At 46.3% G+C, this 17,355-nt stretch overlaps 1 protein-coding gene across 1 annotated transcript; it reads left to right on the top strand.

Annotated features, from left to right (window-relative positions):
- The first annotated feature begins 1,745 nt into the window (after nucleotides 1-1,745).
- Nucleotides 1,746-7,726, top strand: RPS14 (ribosomal protein S14). The gene is made up of 5 exons (XM_045815332.2): nucleotides 1,746-1,904; nucleotides 4,240-4,390; nucleotides 5,003-5,164; nucleotides 6,563-6,639; nucleotides 7,605-7,726. Exons 2-5 carry the CDS (start codon nucleotides 4,242-4,244, stop codon nucleotides 7,670-7,672), a joined length of 456 nt encoding a protein of 151 aa, XP_045671288.1. The 5' UTR covers nucleotides 1,746-1,904; nucleotides 4,240-4,241; the 3' UTR covers nucleotides 7,673-7,726.
- Nucleotides 7,727-17,355: the final 9,629 nt, after the last annotated feature.

The following is a 17,355-nucleotide window of genomic DNA, read 5'->3' on the forward strand; positions in this document are numbered from 1 at the left end:
CCTGAGGAACAAATAGCACGAGTGTGTTCTCGACACTTCCGTTTACATTTACAATTCTGTCCCCAACAATAGAGCACTGGCTAAATAAATGATGGGTCAGCTAAACAAAGAAATATCATACAGTAGTTAAACATGATACAATACAGCTCTTCCTAGTTGCTTGCAAGGAAGAGGATTGGGTGGCTGGGATCAGAAGTGAGAGGAGGACTTTTTTTGTGCATACTGTTTCCTATTTGTTTGTAGTTTTTATTTTTGTGAATGCACGTAATATTCAAAATAAAATTTAAAATATTTGTAAAGCAGGGCACCTGGTCAGTTAAGTGTCTGCCTTTGGCTCAGGTCATGATCCCAGGGTCCTGGGATCCAGCCCCGCATCAGGCTCCCCGCTCAGCAGAGAGCCTGCTTCTTCCTCTCCCTCTGCTGCTCCTCCTGCTTGTGCGCTTTCTCTCTCTCTCTGTCAAATAAATAAATAAAATATTTTAAAAAAATAAAATAAAATATTTGTAAAGAAATGTTGAAGATCTCTACTAGTTGTTATGGGAAGATGTCCACAATGTTGAGTAAAAGAAAGTTACCAAATGACATGCACAATACAATTCCATTTACCTAAGACTCTGTATTATATAATAAAAACATAAGCATAGGCAATAGAAAGTAATTTCTAGAATGATGTTACACCTTGATAATGATAATTTGGTAATGGTGGTATCATTAGAAGAATGCATGTAGAGATGATTTTTACTTTTTTCTACATGCTTTTCTTTATTGTGTAGATTGGTTATGTTGGGCACGGATTTTTTTTTTAAACCATCAAGGAAAGATATTGCAAGGTTATTCTCTTTTCTTAAAAAAAGGAAGTGCCTCTTCTGTATGTATTTGCATAGATCATGTTTGGAAAGGACATATACTAAGGTGTTAATTGTTGTGGGTAAGACTGTCATTTCTTCTCTTTTGTTCTCCTTTCTGATCCTTCCATTTTATGGGTTTTCTGTAATTAATCACTTTTGTAAAGGGGAAAAGAAGCACTGCTTTTTAAAAAGTTCTTCCCTAAATTGAGCTAAAGCTATTCAGTGGCACCAATTCTAGAGAAGAAAGGGCTCTATGTTACTCTGTATAATCGCTCATTTTGTTCAAAAACTTTCATATATATATGCAATATATACAGTCCATTACATGGGTTTTATATATAAATGTATGTATGTATATATACACTTATATATATACGTACGTACACACAAACACACACGACCTACTTCTCGGCCCTTCCCCATATAGGGTTTATACATAGGCTTTGAAATCAGAATTCCAAATCAGCCACAAATGTGATTTCAGTTAACATCCCATATCTGTAAAAGGGAAATCGAAACAGTTATCTATTTGATAATTTTGTGAGGATTAAACGAAACAATCCATATAAATTGCTCAGCCCAAGCTAGTATATAAATATTGAATAATGTATTCTTATTTTGCCCAGTACATAGTAGACCACAGTCTGTGATGATCGCCGTTGTTGTTGTTATTGCCCTCCGCGCCACGAGGAGCGCTGCAGCCTCCGAGCTGACCAGGCCCGGGGTCAGGATACAGGAAGTCCATCTAGCCGCGGTCCCGTCCCCTTTGCACACTGGCTCGCCTCACTTAGTAGGTGTAGCTCCTTCGTGCAGTCTCAGAGGCAGACCCGCTTGCAGCGACACCCTGCCCCTTGCGTCCTCTGGTGCTCTCTTAAGCAAACCGGCTTTACCGAGGGCGAGTCTTCAACTCCTTGGAAACGCTAAAGCCGGCATCTTCCGGGAGCCGGTTTCGCTCCGTGACCTCAGGCGTACACTTCCGGGGACGCGGACGTGACCCGTCGCCCCGCCCACTTCCACTCTCTCTTTCCGGTAGCGGAGTCTGGAGAAGACGCGCAGGTAGGAGGCCTGGGCGAGGATAATCCAGTGGCATCCTGCGGCAGGGGGCACCCATCGGGGCCGGGGTCGCGGGACTGGGGTGTTCCCGTGGAAGCCGAGCCAGGTGCGGGCGAGAGGGGCGCGGCCGGCCGACCCAGACTTAGGGGTCGCTCCTAGTCTCGGAAGGTGGCGGTCTTCCCTCGAGGAGGGGCTTGTGAAGTCGGGGTGAGTGCGGCTACAGCTCTGAAGGCCCTGGCTCCGCGCTGCCGCCCCCGCTACGTGTAAGGGGCCGCACAGCGTGGTTGATAAGTTGCGGGGACCCTAGTGTGATGTGGCCTCTCACGTCTACTCCGCCAGTCTCCTGGGCGGTCGCAGGCCCGGCCCCTAACCCCTAGTTCGTTTCCTTGTTTGGGAACTACGATTAACTGTCACTCCGATCCCATAGGGTTGTAGTGAGTATTTAAGGAGGGAATCAGAAACGGCCCTGGGTTGGGTGCTAAGTCTGGGTAATTGCTAAGGCTGGCACGTTGCAAGTACTGGGCGCTTAGGGCGCGCCGCACGATGCCAGAAGTCAGGGCTAGGGAATGTGCATCAGTGTTTGCTGAGCACCTGTTGTGCGTTTATAATTTATTCTCCAAGGACCATTGTCATCACCACTTCAGGGCGACACGGGGTGGGGAAACTGCACATGGGCATTTGTTGAGTGGCCACTGCAGGAATTTGTATTCATGCTTCCGTAGTTCAGATCTGCGGGAGTCTTTCTGGGCTTTTCCAGGCAAAACTTAAAGCTTCTTTTCCTGGGAGCTCCCTTGGCACCTACCTTACAATTTTTACTCTGTTGGATCTATTTGAGCGTAGAAACAATTAACTTTGTACACCCAAGGCCTACACTTGTAGTGTTACTGTGATCACGCACTAGACCTCCTATAAGGAAGGCTCCGGGGAGATGCAGGAACGCAGGAGATGTGGACTTTCCCAGGTCTGGAATTATGGTTATTCATGGAATAGAGGCATCTTGACACAGGGTAGAGAGTGCTGGACTGGGGGGTTGGGACACTGATTTTTAGGTTTGGTGTTGCCGCAGTCTTTACAAACCTAGGCAGGGCCATGTTTGTCTTCATCTGGAAGGATACAGCCTAACTCATCTAAGCCCTTCTTATTTCTAGTATCTTCTGAAAGTGTTAGGAAATTGTTGATTCGAGTCTCAGGAGGGCCAGAAGGCTTGGGGCTTTGGTCAGAAAGTAGGTCCTCTCCTAGCCTTCCGCATTATTATTCTCAGTGCTTTCCTCCTGTTAGTGTCTATCTCCCGTAGGGTCTCTAGCGGTTTAATTGCACTTCCGTTACATGCTATATCAGGTTAGAGTTAACCTGGTTTCACTAACATTGAGTTTTTGGGATGGGGCTTTTTCACTTAGCCTTCCGAGAGGATATGTTTTATTGCCTTTAATGCTTGATTCTAGTAAAAGTTTGAGAATTTGGTTTTATTCAGTTGTGGAAAGATAGCAGGAGATAAGTTGTCAGAGGATGGGAGATAGCATTTAAACTGGCTTTTGGAGGGATCTGGTAGAGCACAGGATATAGTAGGAGATGAAGCTAGAGGGACGTGTGGGTAAGGGACCCTTGAATTTTAAACCAAGGAATTGGTGCAGAGTTCAGGCAACAGGTGCCTTCCATAAAGGGTCTTCGGCGTCACCAGTTGATAGGTTATTGGCCTTGGCCTTCTACTAACCTTTTTGAATGTGGTCTTAAAGTTGTCTTTGAGCCTAACCTGTAAATGGTACTGGGGGCCAGGAAACCAGAAACACTTCTGGCATTGGAAGTATTGTGAGATGTAGACCAAGAATCTCTCAACCTGGTTTTCATCTTTGCTCTGCAAATGACTTGCTATGTCACCCTAAACAAATCATCAAAAATTTCTCAGGATATATACTGGGGGCAGTAAAGCTCAGGGATAATGGATTTGCCCAGGTTTACAGAGCTGTCAGTTGAACTTGGAGGTCTCCAGAGACCTAAGCCAGTGTGTTTCTCAGGTTTTTGAGGCCCACTTGGTAAAAATTTGAGGGATACCTAACGATCTGCTTAGAACTCTAGGCTCCTTTCCTATAAGTGCTATGAGCTGTGCTTTGGTAGATTGAAGAGAAAGACTATCTCAAGGTACTTTGCTTTTTTAGCCATCAGTCGAAAGCCTCTAAATGCAGGGAGAAATGAGTTTTAGGCAGAGATGAGATTTCACAGACGAGGGTGGAGGGAAACAGGACACAGGAGCAAAACTTGGGAGATTTCCTTTAATAGCCAGGAAGAAGGGGCTGTGGAAACCTTGTCCATTGCTAATGTTGGATTCTTTTTCTTCTTTCAGAAATGGCACCTCGCAAGGGGAAGGAAAAGAAGGAAGAACAGGTCATCAGCCTTGGACCTCAGGTAGCTGAAGGAGAAAATGTGTTTGGTGTCTGCCACATCTTTGCATCCTTCAATGACACTTTTGTCCATGTCACCGATCTTTCTGGCAAGTGAGTACTTAGGTGAAGAGGCACACACCAAACTGGCAAGGGTCTGGGGGAAGAAATGCCCCTGGAACTGGGTGGCAGTTTAAGGGATTCTCTTGAAAGAATTAAAAGAATGTTCAGATAAGGAAATGTATTTGGTTGTTTGGCCACAAATACTGTGATTTCCCAGGCACTTGATTTACGAGAGAGAGACACATTCTGTGCCCTTAGTGACCTTAAAGTGTAATCCTTGAATTCTCAATCTCTTGGTACTTTGCAGGAGCAGGGGTGGACAGGAAGTCCGCCCTGTGTACAGGTTCTGGCTTTTTTAGCCAGTTTTTGTGACAGGCGAAGTCACTCAGATTCTAAGCTTTGGTTTTCTCATAAAAGGGGAGGTTAATTGTACCTACCTCATGGAACAATTGGGAGGATTAAATGCAAAAGTAAACTTAATATTGTTAATTCGGATCCCCATTAGGGCCAAACCCATGGCAGTCTTGTTAGAAAGGAGGGTGCATATTCAAGTTGACCTTCATCCTTTGCCATGCCTGAACTGGCACTCTTTACTTAGTAGGGATGTGATAAGCATTCAGAATCCTTGATGGATGAGAGGAATGACTGAGCTTTTGTTCCCAGGGAAACCATCTGCCGCGTGACTGGTGGAATGAAGGTGAAGGCTGACCGAGATGAGTCCTCTCCCTACGCTGCCATGTTGGCTGCCCAGGATGTAGCCCAGAGGTGCAAGGAGCTGGGCATCACTGCCCTCCACATCAAACTACGGGCCACAGGAGGAAATAGGTATATATGGCAGGGTCTGGGTGGTGAGATCCCTGCCAGAGCACCTGGATTTGATGCTTGGTTTTTGTCTTGTGACTGTGCAAGACATCATAAGTGTGTTCAGATTTAGTAGTTGGTTGCTGCACCACTGCTTCTGCGTGTCCCCCCCCCCCCCAACTTACTGTTTATTGAGCACTCGGCTGCATACCAGGTATTGTGTTCTACGTAGTAGAGAAGAATGATGGGAAAGGGTAGTTCTACGTAGTAGAGAAGAATGATGGGAAAGGGTAGCTATAGCCTCTACCCTTTCTGTGTAGAGGTGCCTAGGCTGGTAGGAGAATCTCACTTTATAAACAGCCTGAGTAGGGCTTCGTGTGCTTTCCGTTTGTGGCAAGTGCTGGGAGGCAAGAAGTACAGTGTGAGCGATGGGAGTTAGTGATAACGTATAATTTCAACTAAGACCTAAATGTTGTGCCAAGAGCTGGTTTAGTGAAGGGAGGGCAGGGGGAGAATATTCCAGCCAGATACAACTGCAGGGAAAAGGTCTTGAGTGGGAATGAACTTGGCACATCTACGGGAAAGATTTGCGTTAAGTATGATCAGAGAGATGGGAAGGAGCAAGTTCCTGCTAGGTCTTAGAGGAAGCAGTAAGGATTTGGACTTAATCCAAAGAGGGTGGGGGGAGCATAAGAACTTTTTAATAGTAATGACCTGATGAAATTGGGGTTTTGTTTTTGTGAGAGAAGGTGTGTGAGGGCGGGGAGGGGAAAGCGGTACAGAGGGAAAGGGAGACTCTTAAGCAGACTAAAATGCTCAGCCCAACCCTGAGATTGTGGTTGACCTGAGCTGAAACTGAGTTGGACGCTTAACTGACCGAGCTACCCAGGCGCTCCAGAGATTGGCGATTTTTTCCTTTTTTTTTTTAAGGATGACTCCTGTTTCAGGACACCTGGCTGGCTCAGTTGATAAGAGCATGAAACTCTTGACCTTGAGCGTGAAGAGGCCAAGAGTTCAGGCCTCACGTTGGGCACAGAGCTTACATTTAAAAAAAAACAAAACTGCGACTGCTGTGTGGGCAGCAGACCAAACACGGTGGTCCTCTGGAGAGTGCTAGTGTCTTGGTTTTGGGTGGGGGGAGCAGCTGGAAATGGATAGATTGCCAAAAAAGAAATTACAGCCTTTGGCAAGAAGGGCAGTTCCTTAAATGGGCTGCAAGCAGGGCAGAGCACAAACTCTGATGCATGGGCCAGAAAGTATGCAACAAAAACCACACGTGGCCCACTAAGCCTTAAATATTTATTGTTTGGCCCTTTACGAAAAGTTGCAGATTCTTGAATTAGGTGGTTGTGGGATCAAGAAAGAACCAACCCCTAATGAGTTGAACAAAGCTTTTCTTAATGTAGATCCTCATTTCCCTAGAACCAAGACCCCTGGACCTGGGGCCCAGTCAGCCCTCAGAGCCCTTGCCCGCTCAGGAATGAAGATCGGGCGGATTGGTAAGTGCCTCCCTCTAGCTAGCACTTGAATTTGCTTTGAAGCCTTGACCCCAGAAAGCTTGTGTTGTACTCAGTGGGATGCAGTGCCTAGTCCGGGGACTGTTGGCAGTTAGGGTGCCACAGTTAATGGGGGTTGCAAGAGGCACCACATGACAGAATTTCTCCCTGAGCACCCCTATCGCCTTGATGTGAATGCTGACCTTCCCTTCTGCAGTGGGACAGTGCAGTTTGATTTCTGCCCCTCGGTGCTCCACACTGCCTGGTGTGCAGGGCTTGAGACTGGCTGGTGGAACTGATGGGAGATGAATTGTCTGTCCTTTTCAGTGTTTCTTAAGGGAGTTGGCATTTTGTGTGGTCTGTCCCCTGAATTGTAAGACCGTCAGCATCCTTGGTTCTTTCTTATTACGTATCAGAGCATGCCAAACATTGTAACAATGAAAAATGAATGCAGGGAGCAGCAACTCCATGGTAGAGAATCACAGCAAGTCCCCTTCCTCTGTGTAGTGCCTGCCCCCTCACGCCAGTGATCTTCTGGCCCCTTACAGCTCCTGAAAAGGTGTTGGCCTTTCCCTGTTTTCTGTGCGCATGGTAGCATCATATACTGATTCCCTCGGTCTAGTTAGTGGTTCAGCCTTTTACCTTTTGAAAAGGAGGTAGTTTTCAGTTCCCCCTGTTTAGAAGAATTTTTCCACTAGATAGTCTGTGGGCTGGGTATCAGAAATCTGATATCTCACCTCCTTCTGACATTGTAAGTTGAGTGCCTTTTCTGACCCTCTATTTTTTCCTTCGGAAAAGTGAGTTCAGACCACATCAGAAATTTTGAGGAAGCAGCAGATGGGGCAGTCTATGTCCATGTGTTAATATACTGAGGATTCGCTGTTGGTCTGTTAGACCACGGGTCTAGGGAGGCCTGGACGCTTTCCCATCCATCTCTAGGCAATGATGTTTTCTCTTCCTCCCCACAGAGGATGTCACCCCCATCCCCTCCGATAGCACCCGCAGGAAGGGGGGTCGCCGTGGTCGCCGTCTGTGAACAGGATTCTTCAAATTACTGTTTTCTGTTAATAAATTGCCTTTGTGTAAGCTATTTCGACTCTAGTCTTCTCTCCTTCAGGGATATTTGATTTTCCTCCTAGCTACATTTGACCAGGATATGAGACTGACTTGTGGTCTCAGGTGCAGGACAAAGCAGGAGACATTTAGTAGCTATGTTACTTCAGAGGATGTAGAGAACTTGCCAGACAGGAACACAGGAGAGATTGGTTAGGCCCCTGACATGTGACAGGGTGAGCCAGTGTTCTGTGAAGTGACTTCCTGAGAGGAGTTGCCGGAGGAGAGGTGAGGGACCTGTGCTGCAGTTGGGTCTTCTCCACACTGCTTGTTGTGGCCATCATTTAAAGCAGACCAAGGCCTTAGAGACCTTGTTTTGAAAGCGGAGATGTTGGTTCCAAAAATGGACTAATTCTTAAAGAGCCGGAGCAGAGTGGAAACTGTTGAGCCAAGTGTAGTCTGAGCAGAAGAGGAGCCTTCCAGACTTGAGCCATATATAAACACATGTGGGTGTATACTCGCCCCCCACACCTTCTGTGCAAAATTGGGAGCGCGCACTCCTGCGTCTTGCTTTTTCTCACTTGGCAGATCTTGGAGATTGTTCCACATCAGTACATAAAGTACATAGAGATTCGGTCACCCCACAAATACACACCAAGCCCTATTTCCATCAGTGATTAAAAAAAGTTTTCGCTCTCCGGAAGCTTGCATCCACCTCCAAGGACCCAGTGGCACCAGATGGTACGGAGTGTTCTGCAAGAGATTAGCATAGGGCCCAGTAATGGTGACTGCTACACTGGTGGGGGGTTAAAAAAGTAAGCTGGAAGAAAATGTTACTAACGTTATAAGGAAGAGAAAGAACATTTACAGTATTCTGCTGTATTTATCCAAAAAATCCACATGTATCGAATTACCCACACACTTCAAATCTGTTGTTCAGGGGTCAACTATAGTCATTCAAGGAGATGGGAACACTTCCAAATCTATGATACTCTTTAAAAACCCATAACCCAGTTAGAAGACATTCTGCAAAATACCAGTGCTTAAGTCACCAAAAGTGATGAAAAACAAGGACAGAAGACCAGAGGAGATTATGGAGACAAAACTAAACACAGCGTTGGATTCTGAACCAGAAAGAGGGCTTTGGTGTGAAAAGTAAAATCCAAGTAAGGCCTGAAGTTCAGTTAGTAGCGTACCAACATTTGTTTCTTAGTTTTGACAAATGTTTGTGGTCGTGTTAAGATGTTAACATTAGGGAAAGCTGGATGAGTGGTATTCAGAAAAGCCACATGATCTTTGCAACTTTTTGGAAAATCTAAAATCCAAAGTAAAAATGCGAGGGGAAAAAAAACAAGAGTACTTTCTTATGGTCAGCCTGGTTCCTGAGGCAGGATGTGTACAGACCCTCAAGTGGTATACAGGCCTGGATGAAAATTACCTAGTTTCCCAGCTTCAGACTAGCTTTAGGCAAATAGCCACTCAGCCACTGAGTGAAAATTCCTGTGATAATGGCTGCTTCATAGGATATCATAAGACAAGATGAAAGTGTTCAGCACAGTGTCTGGCTCTGAAGAAGCTACTGCTATTCTTATGCCTGTTGAGTTCTTATGCCAAGGAGCATGAATGACAGCTGGCTAGAATCCTGGTGGAAAAATGCTGGCAGTTGCTAGAGCATTCTTTTTATTTCCTGTGATGGGACTTTGCAACTTGTCCTGCTGTTTCCTGGTAACCAGGGATGCAATCAGCCAGGTCTTTGAAAGCAGCTCCTTTCAGGGGTTTGTTTGCAAGGAGAGCCAATTCGCACAGCTTGGGTTCGAACGGAGCAGCAGTCTGTCGGCCACAGGCATGCAGGGCAGGACTGGATGAGCCGTTGCCCACCTGCAACATGGACCATGGGAACCCATCCTTGGCAGGTGAGCCTGATGACGTGGGCTACAGTCGCAACCCCAACCAGGCTCCTAGAAATGATTCCTACTGCCCTCCTGCTTCCTTTCTCTGACCTGAGCCCCTGCAAGTCTCCTAAACAAGCCTCGGTGTTTTCCCCTCGGGCCCCTGCGTAGCCCTAGAGCACATGTTTTGTTATCTGGTCCTGCCACACACTTCACCCTCTCTTCTGTCCAAGCCAAACGTACTTCCTTTCACTTTTCAGTTCTCTGGGCCTTCAGTCTTCTGCTCATGTCCCCTCCCAGCTTGGCTCCTTCAGCATCTTCTCTCTCCCATTTCACCTCACTATCTGATCTGTTAGAATCAGTTCTTCATCCCTCTCAAAGTCACCCTCCTGGGTGCCCTTCAAAGTGCTTCACTGAATTTCCATGGTAGCCCTACTTCCCATGTGCCACCACTGTCCCCCTGTATTCTGATGGCCTATTTTCTCTACTAATCTGTGAGCTCTGAGAGGGCAAAGTGGGTCTTGTTCACTGTCTCCCACCCCAGCACTCAGCAGTCTGCAAAGTATGGGCTCAATAATTTGTTAGTAACTGAAAGAATGGGTGAATCTCCCCCTCTGTAAACTAGATTGTATAAACTAGATGTGGGTTTTTAATTTTTTTTAAGATGTTATTTATTTCAGAGTGCATGGGTGAGTGAGGGGGAGGGGCAGAGAGATTCTCGAGCAGACTCTGCACTGAGCATGGAGAGGTTGATGTGGGGCTCGATCCGATGACCATTAGATGACCTGAGCCAAAACCAAGAGTTGGACACTGAACTGAGCCACTCAGGTGCCCCTAAGCTACAGAGTTTAAAAAGCCTTGGTAGGGGCGCCTGGGTGGCACAGCGGTTAGGCGTCTGCCTTCGGCTCAGCGTGATCCCGGCGTTATGGGATCGAGCCCCACATCAGGCTCCTCCGCTATGAGCCTGCTTCTTCCTCTCCCACTCCCCCTGCTTGTGTTCCCTCTCTCGCTGGCTGTCTCTGTCTCGAATAAATAAATAAAAAATCTTCAAAAAAAAAAAGAAGCCTTGGTAGATCCTTAATAAATTAAAACAAACATGCGTTCCTGTGCTTCAAAAAAATAAATCTGTAAGGGCATTCAGGGAATGTGGGGGAAAAGTTAGGATGAAATGGATTAGGGAACACAGCCGTAGGCAAAGAAAGTTGGGGTAGCCCTCCTGGCAATACCAAGTCAGTGCCAGGAAGTTAACTTTAGGCTCTGTCCTGACCTCTATCCTCAGCCTCAAGGTGAGGGAGCTGAGCTTGACCTTCACAATAAGCCAGAAATCCCCAGATTTCTGGGCTAATATGGTCCTAAGTAGGACTGTTCCAGGGCTCTTGGCAAAAGCAAATCCTCTGGAAAGAACCACAGTTGAGGCCCTCTGGCTTCCCACAGATTAGGTTCAACTAAGTAGGACCCCCTCCCCCCCCAAATACCAATGCATGAAAATAGGCACCAAATGAGAGTCAACAAAAACAGTTTTAATGTGCCCCAAGACTCCATATTAGAGTTAACAAAATACAATCTCATGTGAAATGTTTAAAGAAACAATAGAACAAGAAAGTAAGCAAAATATGAATAAACAGATGTCTTTGAAAAGGAAGTGAAACAATATAATAGTTACTGAAATTAAATACTCAGTGGATGGGTCCAATGGCAGATTAGAGCCAACAGAAGAAAGAAAGAATGAACTGCAAAGTAAAGCTGAAGAAATTCCAAAACAGGAAAGTTCAGTGGGATTGGAACTGGCTATCTTCCTGCATTGCTCCCTTCCCATTCTGCCCGAGCAAAAGCACTAGCCTTCCAGTTAACCTTCATTCACCTGGGTGATGATGTGGCTCCCTGTCATCTAGGAGTTTACTTTCAAGGTCATTTTCAATCTCTTAATGCAAAATCAGAGAAACCTTTCCCAAGACATGGCTTCAGGGAAGCCGTTGACAGTCTAAAGAGAAGATACATAAGGGACTTAAAATCGGTCAGTTCTGTCTTGGGGAGGAAGGGGTAAGTCTTGTTGCATGTAGTTCTAAGGTGGGAGCATTTGGCCATTGGATAGGAGTTGTGGAGAGGTAGACCTGAGTTATCAAAGAGTTTTCTAAAAGAGCTGCTCAAAGAGGGAATACAACTGCTTAATGATGTAGGTATCTCCCCATCACTGGAGGCATATAAGTATAAACCAGACCCTCAAAGGCTAGTTCCATCAGAATCTCTTAGTGTGGCAGAGACCATTGTTTCCCAATATGCTTTTTCTTCATTTTCTATTGTAGAAAGGAGTCTCAATTTTTAGCTGGCTGTATGGTTGATCAGAATAAAGACTCCTCAGTGGTGCCTGTGTGGCTCAGTTGGTTAAGCACCTGACTCTTGATCTTGGGGTTATGAGTTCAAATACCACCCTGAGCTCCATGCTGAGGCATGGAACCTACTTAAAAAATAAATAAATAAAAATAGACTCCTCAGGCAGGTAAGTGTGGTCCATATGTCTAAGTTGTGGCCAATGTGATATAAGCAGAATTTGTGTATGCAATTTGCAGGAACTATCTTTTGGAATTATTAACTATAGTCACCTATATCATATCCCCAAAATTTACTTAATAGGAAGTGTCTTGAAGGGGAAAAGGCATACGCTTTAACCTTTCCTCTAGATAATTGCTTTCCGATCTCTGCTGGAACCTGTCACCTTATCAGACAGGCTCTCCCTGACCATCACAGATGAATTAGCATTCCCCACCTATCCCCCCACCCAGCCATTCTCAAGATATTTAACCATTTATTTTCTATATTCATAGCACTTAACTCCACCTGATACATACATCTATGTATTTCAGTCTACTAGCCCTCAGCCTTGAGCATGCATCAGATTCAGCGGATGGAGGCCTGAAGATTTGCATTTCTTTTTTTTTTTTTTTTAAAGATTTTATTTATTTATTCGACGGAGATAGAGACAGCCAGCGAGAGAGGGAACACAAGCAGGGGGAGTGGGAGAGGAAGAAGCAGGCTCATAGCGGAGGAGCCTGATGTGGGACTCGATCCCATAATGCCGGGATCACGCCCTGAGCCAAAGGCAGACGCTTACCCGTTGTGCCACCCAGGTGCCCCTGAAGATTTGCATTTCTAACAAGATGTTAGGTGCTGCTGCTGTCAGTGGCCTAAAGACCACACTTTGAGAACTACAGGACTTGTCTTTTTAGGTTCACTGCTATATCCCATAACAGTGCATAAGTGGTGGTGTTTTCTAGATATCTGTTGACTCAAATTACTGACATTACCTCATTTAATCACTTTGAGGTAAGTACTGTTATTATCCACGTTGCACATATGGGGAAACCAAGGGTCAGAGATAAGTGACTTGTGCAGGGGCACAGCTAGAAAGGGGTAGAGCTGGGATTTAAACCTGCACCTGTCTGTAACCACAGGTAGTGCCCTTAATCACTGCACTGTCATACCCCTGGCAGGCTGGGGCTCCGCAGTCCGACTGGCAAGGAGGTGGAGGAGGGGGAGAAGGCGAGGAGGGGGAGGAGGAGGAGCCTCCTGTCCTCCTTTCAGCTGAGGACAGGGAAGTAGATGGCAGCAGAGTCCTGTTCCTAAGGGAGCCTAGCCTCTGCCCTTTACTTGTGGCACTCATTTATAGGTGACCATGAGGTGGCAGCATCATTCTAATAGGAAGCTGCCTACTGGGATGGGGACTGTGTCTGGGTTCTGATCTGAGTTCTGCCACCATTTGTTGTCTGGCCCTAGGCATATCCCATGGGTCTATGGGTAGGCCTCAGTTCCCCATCTTTATAGAGAGAAGATTAGATCTCCTTAATTTCCAAAGCGCCCTTTCAGCTCGAATGCCATCTCTAAGAGACAGGTACAACCATGAAAATTCAAATACCCCAAAACTAGTTGTACTATTTTTTTTTCTCCCCCACTGGAAAAAAAAAAAAGCATTACCACCATCACCCTCTACGAAAAACTACGAAAGCCCCACCATAACAGTACTGTCCAAAAGAAATATAATGCAAGCCACAAAATTGAGCCACATGTAATTTCAAATTTTCTAGTAGACCTATTAATAAAGTAGAAAATAATATTAATTATAATAATATATTTTACTTGGGGCACCTGGGTGGCACAGCGGTTGGGCGTCTGCCTTCAGCTCAGGGCGTGATCCCGGCATTGTGGGATCAAGCCCCACATCGGGCTCCTCTGCTATGAGCCTGTTTCTTCCTCTCCCACTCCCCCTGCTTGTGTTCCCTGTCTCGCTGGCTGTCTCTATCTCTGTCGAATAAATAAATAAAATCTTTTAAAAAAATTTATAAAAAAATAATAATATATTTTACTTAATGCAATAATCCAAAATATTTTCATTTCAACATAATAATCAATATGAAAATTATCAAGGTATTTTACATTCCTTTCTCACACTAAGTCTTTGAAATCCAGCACATTTCAATTTAGACTAGCTATGTTTAAGGCTTCAACTGCCACATGTGGCTAGTGGCTAGTAGACAGCACAGCCCTAGAATATTCATGGCAAATGTTCATTGAGGTAGGAACTGTGCTGAATGTTTTATATGCATTATCTTAATCCTCATAGCACCCAATGAAGTAAGCAAGGTTATTATCCTCTCACTTTTGCAGATGAAGAAACTGAGGTTCAGAGACACTGAGTGTCTTGACCAAGATCACACATTGAAAGTAAGCAGAAGACTCTGGATTTGAGCTTGTCTCTGTCTGTCTCCAGAATCTGGGCTCTTTGTCTTGACATAACCTTGCCCTGATGGTAGATATACAGTCATGGGGGGCCCACTGACGGAGTTCCAAATTCAGGGAGTGCACAAGCCTGGGAGTCAACAAGAGGGCCTGCGAGGGTAGGAGGCGAGGCCTTAAGCTGTCATTCTCCCACCCTACTTATGTATTTGGCAACGTCGAGCTTGCCTGGCAAACTACCAGTGACTCTGTCAAGGAGAAATCATGGTCTTAGGAGAACCATGTTTGCATGATGAATAACTGAGCTTACAAAAAAACCCAAAAAAACAACCCCCCAAAAAAAATTGCATCAGGAGAAAATGAAAATTGAGAACTGCAGAACGATAGGATTAAACTGCAGGTGAGTGCAGAAGAGGGTAGGATTCCAAGGGCCCGATGGGTGGAGGTTATAGTAAAGTAAGAGCTTTCCCTCAGGGAAAATAATGATGATTATGTTAATACCTAAAATTTATTATGTACTTACCAAGCAACTTAAATGTAGCATCTTATTATTAATCCTCATAATCACACTAGGAAGTAGGTACGACAGACTATCATTACCATGTTGCAGATGAGGAAACTGAGGCACAAGACACAGTAGGTAGCAGAGTTGAGATTCAGCCAGAACAACTCGGTCTGGAGTCCATGTTTTGGATTGCTATGCTATCCCGCTGCCTAGAATAGGCTGCTCATGGAGGTAGTGAGCTCTTTGTCTCTGGAGTCATGCAAACAGATTATCAGGGATGTGAGGACATGCTCAAGAAGTGTCATTCCTGTGTAGAAACCTGGTGAATTGATACTAAGCTTGTCTGGAGAGTAATGGTGGAAATTGCCCACATGAAACAAAGATGGAGAAAGAATCCCATCTGCCTTTCAAATCTATCCCATTGGAATTAGGGGCACAGGAGGCATGGCCTTCACTGCGACTGGCCGAAGTGAGTAAGGGGGCTGTGCAGGCAGCATGGCATGGCAGTGAAGAGAATGTAATCTGCGGACAGCTCAGACCTGTGTCCGAGTCCCAGCTCTAACACCAGCGCCCTTAGCTCGTGCTTGTACAGCTCGGTAATCTCCCTGAGGCTCCTAGGGCTGTTGTGACAATAAAGTGAGAAACTGTGTTGTGGGAATGTGTTACACTCAGTTACAGAGGTGAGATACTAAGAGGGAACGAAAGCCAAGAACGAAGGCCTTGGTGTACTTCAGGAAGTTTCACTTTTTCCTCAAATCCAGTAGACAGTGCTGTTGGTGGCAGCATTTGGGAAATGAGCTGCCATGTCGAGGCAGGAGGGCTGAGTCCCGTGGAACAGAAGAACAGAGGTGTCGGGGAGCTGGTTTGGCTGCCATGGACGGGACGCACTGGGGAGGAGGCTGGGTGACAGAGTGGCCTTGCTTGGCGGGGCAGCTTCTGCAGAAACACCTCACTGTGGAGGAGCTGGGCAGGCTTCCTCAGCCCCATCCATGCCTGCCCCCTTCCCTCCTGAGTCATTCACATCCACCCACGTGCCCAAAAGCCATGACCTGAGTCCTCTTCCAGCTGCTGCCCCCAACCTCTCTGGTCCCCCTCGCATACTGGCATCATTTTTCCCAGTCACCTCCCGACCTGGTTCACTGATCTCCTGTCTCCAACTCCCATGGCCTCCATGTGGCCACGCCCAGTGGGCCTCTCCTCTACCTTGTCCTCTCAGCAGTATCTGACAGTTAATGTTCGTCCAACATTCCTTTACTGGGCTCTGTGAGAGCACCCTCTCCTGGCTTTCCCTCTCCCTGACGCCTCCTCTGCACTGGTCAGGGCTGCTCCTCCATCTAGACTTAAACGTTGAGGGTCCCTAGAGCTCAGCTCTAGTCCCGTGGTTGTAAATACCATCTGTAACTTGATCACTTACAAATGTCTATGTTCACTCTTTTTTTAAGTTTCAGTCTGGTACCGTCAACCGTCTCCTTGATGTCTGCATGTGGGTGTCACACAGAATGCAGCCAAAACTAAACTCTGGAGTCCGCCTGTTCCAGAATGTGCTCTCCCATCTTTCCCATCTTGATGAATGCCACAGTCTATTGTGCCCAAAGGCAGGTGCTGACATCTCTCCCTTTAAAACAGCTATGGAATCCATCCACTTCTCCCTGTCTCCACCACCATTGGAAATCACCACCATTTTTCACCTAAACTACTTCTCTCCTAACTGGTCTCCAGGCTCCCACTCCTGCTCCCCTTAAATCTATATGCTACACATCATTTTAAAACATTAACCAAACCAGCCCCTTCCTGCCTCACACCCTCTGCTAGCTTCCCATCGTTTTAAAATAATAACCCACAAACACCCAAGCCTGCGTGATCGCTGGCCCTTGCTTATCCCATTGACAACACTTGAAACCACTCTCCCCCTTGCTCAAAATGCTCAGACGTATGGCATTTCTTTCTGTTCCTCAAATGTGCCAAGGGCTTCCTGTTTCTGTGAATGACATCATCTTCTCTGTCACCCAAGTAGGAATGCTAAGCAGCATCTTGGTCCCACCCCTTTCTCCAGAGAGGCCCAAGTCGAGTCTGGTCCAAGTCCTGTGGACTTTCGTCCTGACCTTTTTACTCTTCATCCCCTTTCCTCCATGCTCCCAGCCACAGGCTCCATCAGGCCTTGCCTCTCCAGCTTGACTTTTCACCACAGCCTCCTAACTGGTCTCCGCCTCCAGCTACAGAATGACCCCTGACCCCCAAGCTTAACCGCAGCCACTGGTAGCCTGGTGTCTGACTGATATCTGACTCCTGCTCCACCAAAGCCTGGGGCTCAGCTCTCGTCGGGTGTCTTCAAATGCCCCTGTATCCTAGTGCCTGCCGTGGAACTGGTGCTTGGTGCATGTTTGTTGGGTGAATGAATCATAGGGGAGGACTACTCAGTCCGCCCTGCTCAGAGGCACTGAGATCCAAGTCCAAAGGCTACTTACCTGCCTACCAGATGGCACCTGGCAGAAGAGTCTGGGAGTTCCAGATCCTAAATTGGTTGTAGAACATCTGACCTTGGGC

The sequence above is a fragment of the Ursus americanus genome, chromosome 15, assembly GCF_024610735.1.
Source record: "Ursus americanus isolate L20-20 chromosome 15, mUrsAme1.1.p, whole genome shotgun sequence".
Classification (NCBI taxonomy): Eukaryota; Metazoa; Chordata; class Mammalia; order Carnivora; family Ursidae; genus Ursus; species Ursus americanus.